At 35.1% G+C, this 9,184-nt stretch overlaps 5 protein-coding genes across 9 annotated transcripts in view; 2 read left to right on the top strand and 3 right to left on the bottom strand.

Annotated features, from left to right (window-relative positions):
* The window catches only part of LOC101893473 (stress-associated endoplasmic reticulum protein 2), a 95,911-nt gene extending 95,753 nt beyond the window's left edge, over nucleotides 1–158 (bottom strand). The window contains exon 1 of the mRNA XM_059131894.1: nucleotides 148–158. The gene's annotated coding sequence lies outside the window, so the exon portion shown is untranslated. The remainder of the gene's footprint in view (nucleotides 1–147) is intronic.
* Nucleotides 159–541: 383 nt separating this feature from the next.
* On the bottom strand, nucleotides 542–1,398 carry LOC101894261 (ribonuclease P protein subunit p29). 2 transcript variants are annotated; one of them, XM_059131893.1, is made up of 2 exons: nucleotides 1,245–1,398; nucleotides 542–1,174 (listed from the first exon to the last, which is right to left on the bottom strand). In XM_059131893.1, the coding sequence occupies exon 2, from the start codon at nucleotides 1,171–1,173 to the stop codon at nucleotides 550–552; it is 624 nt and encodes a 207-aa protein (XP_058987876.1). In that variant the 5' UTR covers nucleotide 1,174; nucleotides 1,245–1,398; the 3' UTR covers nucleotides 542–549. The 2 variants fall into 2 exon arrangements, with proteins under 2 accessions (XP_058987876.1, XP_005181220.1); XM_005181163.4 differs by having other exon boundaries at nucleotides 1,234–1,397.
* Nucleotides 1,399–2,255: 857 nt separating this feature from the next.
* On the top strand, nucleotides 2,256–3,953 carry LOC101894426 (protein CLP1 homolog). Its single transcript, XM_005181164.4, has 5 exons — nucleotides 2,256–2,458; nucleotides 2,512–3,064; nucleotides 3,122–3,492; nucleotides 3,562–3,695; nucleotides 3,753–3,953. The coding sequence occupies exons 1-5, from the start codon at nucleotides 2,360–2,362 to the stop codon at nucleotides 3,865–3,867; spliced, it is 1,272 nt and encodes a 423-aa protein (XP_005181221.1). The 5' UTR covers nucleotides 2,256–2,359; the 3' UTR covers nucleotides 3,868–3,953.
* LOC101896988 (YEATS domain-containing protein 4) lies at nucleotides 3,864–4,829 on the bottom strand. The gene is made up of 2 exons (XM_005181180.4): nucleotides 4,163–4,829; nucleotides 3,864–4,107 (listed from the first exon to the last, which is right to left on the bottom strand). The coding sequence occupies exons 1-2, from the start codon at nucleotides 4,701–4,703 to the stop codon at nucleotides 3,947–3,949; spliced, it is 702 nt and encodes a 233-aa protein (XP_005181237.1). The 5' UTR covers nucleotides 4,704–4,829; the 3' UTR covers nucleotides 3,864–3,946.
* Nucleotides 4,830–7,140: 2,311 nt separating this feature from the next.
* LOC101894751 (neurexin-4) overlaps nucleotides 7,141–9,184 on the top strand; it is a 36,987-nt gene continuing 34,943 nt past the window's right edge. The window contains exons 1-2 of one of the 4 annotated variants that reach the window (XM_005181167.4): nucleotides 7,142–7,370; nucleotides 7,461–7,720. In XM_005181167.4, the coding sequence (XP_005181224.1) occupies nucleotides 7,642–7,720 (79 nt within the window). In that variant the 5' untranslated portion in view covers nucleotides 7,142–7,370; nucleotides 7,461–7,641. Of the gene's footprint in view, nucleotides 7,721–9,184 lie in introns of all 4 variants that reach the window. The other 3 variants (XM_011293243.3, XM_011293244.3, XM_005181166.4) reach the window with 3 other exon arrangements.

Genomic DNA, 9,184 nt, shown 5'->3' with positions numbered 1-9,184 from the left:
ATTGGAGAATGATGTTCTTCGAATGTTTATACGTCTTTTGTCAAAACTTTTCTCAAAGTACATTAAACCAATGACACGTTCGAATTCTTACCTATCCAGTTTCGGAGCCATCTTCGACAACTAAGTGGACAGGAGGCATCGTAAAACATTCTCTTCGCGGCCGATCTTTAAAAATAAGGATGTTCAACTGATATTTAGCTTTTGTACAAAAGAAACATAATATTATAATGGTGTGTTTTAATTTCTGGTTTAACCCAAAAAACCCCAGCATTTAAAATCTAATTTCAAATGATGGCTAACACTATTTAATTTAATAAAAAGTAATTCAAATTTTGTTTAACATTTCAAAAACTATACGAAATTTCGAATCTGAATAAATTAACGTTGTCATAATTTGAAAAATACCACTAAGCGAAATCCATAAAGTGCTGACTGCTGGTACACTTACCCTTCCATCTAATTACCCTACCTTGTCCTCATTGTCCCATACATCTTATCACCTTATTCAAACAAGCACGGCAAGGTAAACTACACATTCTACTTATGTTGTTAACAATCAAATGGTTCAATGTAATTTTTTATTTTCTTAACCGAACGTTCGGCTGGTCTTATACATAAATGCTTTCCAAATATTATAAATTCCATACTGCCAAATTTCATACTAAAGACACATTCACTTTTTGGCACAGTTCTTAAATGATCATCTTTACCCAATATTTTGAGAACATTCTTGGTATCCATAACAACAATGCCAGATATTCCAACAAGTGTTAAACACCTGGATTTTATAACTGACATTTTTGAGCCATGTAAATCAGTCTTAACAAGTAGTTTACTAAAGGCATCATAGCCTGGTTGATAAACCTGTGGCACCTCATCACCCTCGTTCAAACCCAAATGTTCCTTCATATAGCCCTTCCATAGTCTATGCAATGGCAGCACATCCTCATATTTCATTTGGCGTGTGGGTAATGTGTGTAGGCCTAACTTTGTATATTCACGCCTAGTCAAGGTAGATGATTTTGATGGCTTCTTCTTTCGACTTAGCTGCTTTTTACTTTTGCCTCCATGCAGCATAGTAATGTGTTCTGGATTTATATCAATGTTGACCCTTTTATCGGGCACTACCATATTGGTTAAATATTCTTGCAGCGGTTGTATTTGAGTATCCATCCTGAAATTGACGAAATGATAAATAAAAGGTTAGTTTTTCCTAATTTATAAAGAACAAACCTTTTACACACTTGCTTGACACACTTGGTTGGTCGACTTCCGATTAATCGAATGAGCGCGAGGGAAACCAAAATGAAAGTCTTCCCCAATGAAACGAATATAAAGGCCAAAAAGGAATACTTGGTAAAAAATCAGAAGCAAAATCCCCGATGGACCTATGTTGTTTACGAATGAGGCATGAGGAAAACTGAATACATTCACTAAAAGAGCGCGGAACTAGTTACACAAATAGTCAATTGATTAAAAAGCGTTCCTTAGGGATAGGTAAGTCGACTTCCGATTAATCGAATAATCGACCTTAAGTACTCAAACTTCTGAAACTCGAACACGACTATGGACTTGGGTGAAAACCGAGTACTCGACTATTCATAGTGATTTTGGTTTAACTCTAGTTTAGTAAAAACTCTTCAATTTTATTAAATTGTTTCCAGTGGTAGGTATTTTTGACCCGAAAGTCCGGGTTCAAGACCCAGACTGGACTCGGATCCACTTATTCGATATAGACAATATAGATATCGTTTGAAAGCTATATTGAAATCATGGCTAGGCATTTTTTTTTTTGGAATCGGTTACGTTGGTTACGCCTTCAATACGAGGTTCGTACGATACCCTAAGTATGTACCATTGCTTAGGGTTAGGCATATTTTGTGACAATTCATAAAGGGATTACAGAGCCGCACTAAAATCCTGTTGTCGTTTTCCATCATCTATCATGCTTGCACCTTAAGGCACCAAAAGAAAAAAATTATATATAGGGGGAGACTTCTAACCTCTGTAATTATGCCATTGATGCATCTACCTGTATTCTTCTACTGTGTCAAAATTTTAAAAAGATTTGTTTATATAAAAATGTTTATATGTTTTCTTATACGATGTCAGTTGGAGGTTATTTATAATAATCGTTTTTCAACAATTTTAACAAATTTGAATAATTTTCATAAAACATATGTTTTGACAGTTCATTGCATCAGCAGCTGTGTCGATGCGATTACGTGAATTCTTCTACCTGTTGAAGTGCCGCCGCCGAGGAAAACATCGGCTTCGTGGTGTGATCCCTTTGATCTATTAACCCAAAGAGGCGAATAAGAAGGGCCTTCCTCGGACATTTATTTACAATATTCCAAACATGACCGAGGAAACGAAAGATTACATTGAATATACATTGGAAACAGACTCGGAACTGCGCTTCGAAATAGAAGATAAAGATGCGAAAGTACAGGTGATGGTAAGTTCTTGCAGTGCCATTTATGGAGTGTTTCTTAAATGATCGCATTTCAGCTATTTTCTGGCTTTGCTGAGATGTTCGGCACGGAATTGGTAAAGAAGAAAAAATATAACTTCGGATGTGGCGCCAAGGTGGCAATATTCACATACCAAGGTTGTGTTTTACATCTTTGGGGTAAAACGGATGTCAGTTACATATCTAAGGAAACGCCAATGGTCCAATACCTGAATTGTCATGCAGCATTGGAGCAGCTAAGAACTCAGGCCGAAGAAAAAGATGAACGAGGACCTATTGCAATGGTTGTGGGGCCAACGGATGTCGGAAAAAGTACTTTATGTCGAATTTTACTCAACTATGCAGTGCGGTTAGGTCGTAGACCATTGTATGCTGATACAGATGTCGGCCAAGGCGCTCTTTCAATACCAGGAACTATTGGCACAATATTGGTTGAAAGACCGGCAAGCATTGAAGACGGCCTATCCATGACAGCACCATTGGTATATCATTTTGGATACAAGACTCCGTCGGGCAATAATACATTATACAAAGCGGTAGTTAGCAAAATGGCAGAAGTGACTTTGGAGTCAATGAATGTTAACAAGAAGAGTAAGTATAGCCATTTTTGCAAAACCTTCTAGTGAGATTTTATTGTTTTTTCGTTAGCAAAGCATTCTGGAATTATTATTAATACCTGCGGTTGGGTAAAAGGTGACGGTTATGCTATTTTAGCACATACAGCACAAGCGTTTGAGGTCAATGCCGTCTTTGTACTCGATCAAGAACGTTTATACAATGAACTTCTACGTGACATGCCGTCATTTGTGCGTGTGGTTCTGTTAAGCAAGAGCGGTGGAGTTGTAGAACGGAGTAAGGAACAAAGAGCTGAAGCCCGAGATCAACGAATAAAGGAATATTTTTATGGTTCAAAAACTCCTTTTTACCCATTTTCATTTGAAGTGAAATTCCAAGATTTAAAATTATATAAAATTGGAGCTCCTCCCCTGCCGGATTCTTGCATGCCAATTGGCATGAAGGTACTTTAGCCCGCTTATTTGAAATATAGTTCTTTCTTAAATTAAATCTGCACACTTGTTTATTAACAGGCCGAAGACAATAAAACCAAATTGGTGGCAGTAACACCATCCTCTTCGCTTCTGCATCATATTTTGGCTGTTAGCTTTGCCGAGTCCAACGAAGACGACGTCATTGGCACAAATGTGGCGGGATTTGTTTGTGTGTAAGTGAATGCATCCAAAGATCTAAGTATGAATTATAAATCAATATATTCTTCCAGGACGGATGTTGATATGGAACGGCAAGCTATTACAATTCTGTCGCCCCAACCCCGCCCCTTACCAAACACACTGTTACTACTTTCGGATTTACAATTTATGGATAGCCATGCTTAGTTTGTAGTAATTCTAAATAGTTTATTAAAAATTAAGTTATTACTAAAGAAATATAGAGCTAAAAATAAAAAAATCTTTTTCACGCATTTGGCGGTTTTTGTACTTTTGACAACTCAGTCTTGAACTTTGCTATTGTTTCTCTGGCCAATTTCAGTTTATCCTTTAACGTATTAATTTCGCCTTTCACTTTCTGTTTTACGTCAATAATATTTTCCAATGTCTTTTGTTTCTTTGTTTCAACTGAAAATAAAGGAAATGTAAAAAGGAAAGAACACATCAATAAATTATTTCTTACAGTCAGTGTCATGAGTGTAAGGACCGTTCGTCAAGGGCTGTACATTCATTAGGAAATGTTGCATCAATTGGGTGGGCTCTTGAAAAACAATTTCTTCATAGGATTCTGAAACTAATCCTTTCTTTGGGTCCATAGTAGTTGCCGAAAGCTCACCATCAACAATAGGTGATTGGAATAACTTGAGAATGTGATAACATGTAACTGGTCTTTCGGTTGGATCATGAAAATAGATTTTGATGACAACTTCAAATTCACCCCAACCGGTCTCAGTTATCTCGTACGGAGGTTTGGTAACTATACGATTGGGATTTGCATAGCTTTCGTGCAGCTTGAAATGCACTTTCTTCACATAAACAGACATGTCCTCGTTGTGGTAGGGTTTCACATAGACTTTCCACTGATGCGTGTGCCCGTCTTCTTCACGCTTTTTACCAAATGAGCGGGCTATATTTCCATAAACAATTGGCTTAACTATGGTCAAACCCTTAACTCTACCGCCAGAATCTGGACCAAAATCAGTTGGTATATTTAAACTATTCATATTTAATTTGTTTATGTAGTTTTTATAAAAACACGCCAAATAGAGTGACGTTCCGGATGAACTAAAAAGAAAAACGTTCCCAGCGAGGCAAAAAAGAAGCACATAAGGAAATGCTCGATAAAATAAAACAGGAAACAAAATGGCCGAGTTTACGAATGTGTAGAGGAAAACAAAGAGGTGATGGAAAGAATGGGAAAGATGTTGATTACGCGCAAAAAGTATATGGCAACTATGATAAAATGAAACAGGTAAGCGATCAACACAGCTGCTGATTCAATGAAATGTCAATACATTTTTGAAATTCAACATTTTGAATTATTTTTTTTAAATTAGTAAAATTTGTTGAAAATGGCATAGCATACCATCATATGAACGGCACTAACCTGTATTCTTCTGCCACGATGGCAACTATGGCATCAGTCGGGGAATATTTACGGGAAAGTAATGATTTTAATATCACATTTGATCGGCCCATGCAAATTCTGAAATAGAAAATATGTTAAAATTAACATTTTGTTTTTCATGTTTTTTTTTTTTCAAACTATTTAGTTATATTTTGTTGGTATCATGGTACAATGATATCAAGGTAGGGCTATGATACCATATGATTTTAATTTTTTGATTTTCTTGGCTTAATATGTCATCCTTATTTGTTTATGTATGTGTTTTCTTTTCAATGACAAAAAATTGTTCAGAAAACTTCAAATTCGGGTGTTTTCAAAATGTTTATTTCAACGTATGCATCGACAAAATCTAGAGTTTTTGTAGCAAGATAATCCTTTAGAGATATGTAGTAAATGATTTTAAAAAGAATGTAAATTTTTTTTTACGATAATAGATTTTCCCTTAAAGACATCGAAAAAAATTGCAAAACTTGGTGAAAATAAGCCAAGGTCACATTTTTCATGTTTGTTGCCCTGATTTTTTAGTGAATGCATGGTAGAAAAATACAGGTAGATGCATCAACGCTTAGGAACATTGATATGCCAAAAAAAATTTTAATGTTTTTTCAAATATAAGTAGATTTTTATATTTTTTTCTTATACGATGTCTTTCGGAAGTTATATTTAAATAACTTTTCATTCAACATTTTCAATCCCAAAATTGGTTTGACAGTTCATTGTCCCAGCAGCTGCGTCGATGTGTCTACCAATATTCTTCTACCATGAGTGAATGCTTAAGGCATGGTAGAAGAATATAAACATGGTACAATGAAGAGAAGGTAGGTCACAAGGTAGATGTACTAGGTAATCGCATCAGCCCAGCTGACGGCACCATTAAATGTCAAAACAAATTGTTGTAATGAAGAATTCGCCCTAAATGAATGCAACAACAAATTTGTTTATGCTGTCTTCCCTAAAAGTACCTTTTTATAATATTTCAAATAATTTAAGAGCAAGTTTAGAGTGAAACTAGTAAAAAAAATTAAAAGAAAATGAAGGAAGGAGGGTAGCTTTGGAGTGCAGCTTTAAGAATTAAGTTAGCCTCAACATCTAAGATTCCCAAAGCACATCACGGGAAGTAGTGCAAGAATTCGACTCTTGCCATTTGCAGTTCCGGAAAACTTTCGGTTTAAACCAGTAAATTATAGTCATTATACGTTTCTTGGTTTAAAAAATATCGCAATACCACAATTAATACTTATTTTACTCTTATTTGTTTTACAATAAAAACTTTTATTGCGACGTTCGTTTACGACGAGAGGCACACAAAATAAAATGTAAACAAACAACTCGTTTCTGATTGGTTGAAACAAATTTGCCGCAACTTTTAATTGTCATGGCGAATCTATGTTTTTCGCCTTAGATGCCAATTTTGACATTTGAGGGTACCACAAAAGTTGCCTACCTTAGTAGGTCAACTTTGAAAAAATTGCAAGTATAGAGGTCTACCTGTTTGACTTGTAATGTCAGAATTAGTATCAAAACAATAAAAATTCAAACAACTTATTGCATTTATTTTGAATAAAACGCGATTACTGAATGAAAGGTCAACACTTATTTTCAAAATCATGTACTATATATCTCTAAAGGATTTTTTCGCTACAAAAACTCTAGATTTTGTCTATGCATACGTTGAAATAAACATTTTGAAAACACCCGAATTTGAAGTTTTCTAAACAATTTTTTTGTTATTGAAAAGAAAACACATACATAAACAAATAAAGATGACATATTAAGCCAAGAAAATAAAAAAATTAAAATCATATGGTATCATAGCCCTACCTTGATATCATTGTACCATGAATATAAATTGAAAATGTTAATGTTGAATATACAATTTTTCTTGTGTGAACGCCAGATAAAGCGTTTTTATTTTTCCAGGGCAATGGGCGCAATACGCTATGTGTGTATTTAGATTATCTTAAACAATGCAGCCAACATTACAATTGGTAACGTCAACTATGCCTGGCATTTGTGTTCTCTTAAATTCTCCCAAACCCAATTTGAACGGCGTTGCGAGTGGACGTGTGTGATACGTGCTGGAAAAAACGGAAAATCGTCAATTTATTCCGTGGAATTTTTCTGCGGAAAAGTTCACATAAGTCATTAAAAATATAGGTATCGTTGGATACAAAATATCGTCGAAGTCTTACCAAATTCTAAGACAAACCCTGAGAAAATTTAAACTCTTGGTTTTCCGGTCGTGTGTTTGCACTGCGTATATGTGTGTACATTCTTAATCTTCCATAATTGGAAATTTTAACTACATATTGCAACAAAATAAAAGTATATTGCTTTAATTTGTTATTTATAGCAAAAGGCAACAATAAAACTAAACAAATGTTTGTTTAATGTTGAAAATATAAGATATTTGTGTTTACGCGAACTAACCAACAACGAAGACGGCGGTGATTTATAAAATTGAAAAATACCACCTATTGCTGCAACAATACAAAGGAAAAAAAGTAAAGTGTGGATAAGGGGCAATTTCAAAGATGAGGAATAAATTCTTCGCAGCTTTGCTGCTGTACTTCAATATATTTTCCTTTTCCTCATTGAGGAATGTAAAGGCTGGTAAGTAATACTTGTAACTTAAAAGCTGGAATTAATTTCTTTTAATTTTGGGCGTGTTCTCCATGATTGTTCATTTTTAGGCTATGAGTTGTCAAAGTGAAGCTTCATTGACACTTGTTTTTTTATTGAAGAGAACCTGATTGGGAAAAGAGAATGGGTCTGTTTTGTTGTTGATAGTAAAGAGAACCTAATGTTTTTCTCCCTCTCTCTATCTCCATCTATATATTATTGGTTTTGTTTTGATCACGATCACGGTTGCCACTTTGGTCCAATTGGACCAAAAATGGTCCTTTTTTTGGCGTTTGGTCCACTGGTCCACTTTTTTCTGATTTGGTCCCTTTTATGAAAACGTTTACAATTATGATACAAAGAAATTTTGAGTGTTTCATCACGCCTTTAAAAATTTATTTACGAAAATCAACACGGTTCACATAAAGCGAAAGATTTGATTCGTTGACAACACTTGAAAATATAATCAAATTTTACCCACCCACAATAGTAAATCAAGTGGCAATATTACCTGTAAGTCAAAAAACAAAGCTAAATCTAGCGGGAAAAAGCTAAATTGACAACACTGGTCAATTGTTTTTTTTGTTTACAAATCAGAAATTGACAAATTAACTTCAGTGTAACAAATATTTTATAATGTAATTGTTTGTCCATGGTGAACCACGTAGCGAAGCTAAAACGACACACAGAGCAATCAAGCCATGTTCAAAATGTGATCAAGAAAAAGGGCCAAGTGAAGTTAGATTCTTTTCTTAAAGAACAAAATGATACTTTAGAAAAGCAAATCCGAAACGCAGAATTCAGTTTAGTGATGTTCATAATGGCACATAATCTTCCATTTATCCTTATGGATTATTTGCCAAATTTGCTAGCCGTGTGTTGTCCGGACTCAAAAATAGCGCAGTCTTTACGCTGCGGCAGAACCAAATTGACCCAGCTAGTAGAGATTTTAGGGAACGAAGCAATGAAGAGAATAGTATCGGATCTCAGAACGTGTAAATTCTCTTTGATTGTGGACGAAACCACGGACGTATCAACAACAAAGTGTCTGGTTCTGGTGGTAAGGTATTTTGATAAGTTATCGAATACCATTCGTGACAGATTTTTATCACTAGTTGAACTTACCAAAAGCGATTCTGAGTCAATATACCAAACGATAAAGTCATTTTTTGAAAAGCACAGTGTACCTTTAAGTAATTTGATAGGGCTAGCAACTGACGGAGCCAATACGATGGCCGGCGAATTAAATGGGCTGAAAACAAAATTAAAAAATGATACTAATATATTTTACATCAAATGCACTTGCCACTCGCTACATTTGTGTTCGAGCTACGCCAGCAAACAGCTACCAGCAAAACTTGAAAAGCTGTGTAGAGATATATACAAATTTTTCTCGCACAGCCCAAAGCGAATCAACGAGTTCAAGGAATTTCAGGATTATTGTGGCGTAAAACC

The sequence above is a fragment of the Musca domestica genome, unplaced genomic scaffold (genome assembly GCF_030504385.1).
Source record: "Musca domestica strain aabys unplaced genomic scaffold, Musca_domestica.polishedcontigs.V.1.1 9, whole genome shotgun sequence".
NCBI lineage: Eukaryota > Metazoa > Arthropoda > Insecta > Diptera > Muscidae > Musca > Musca domestica.
This window is presented reverse-complemented; position numbering and strand designations above follow the sequence as displayed.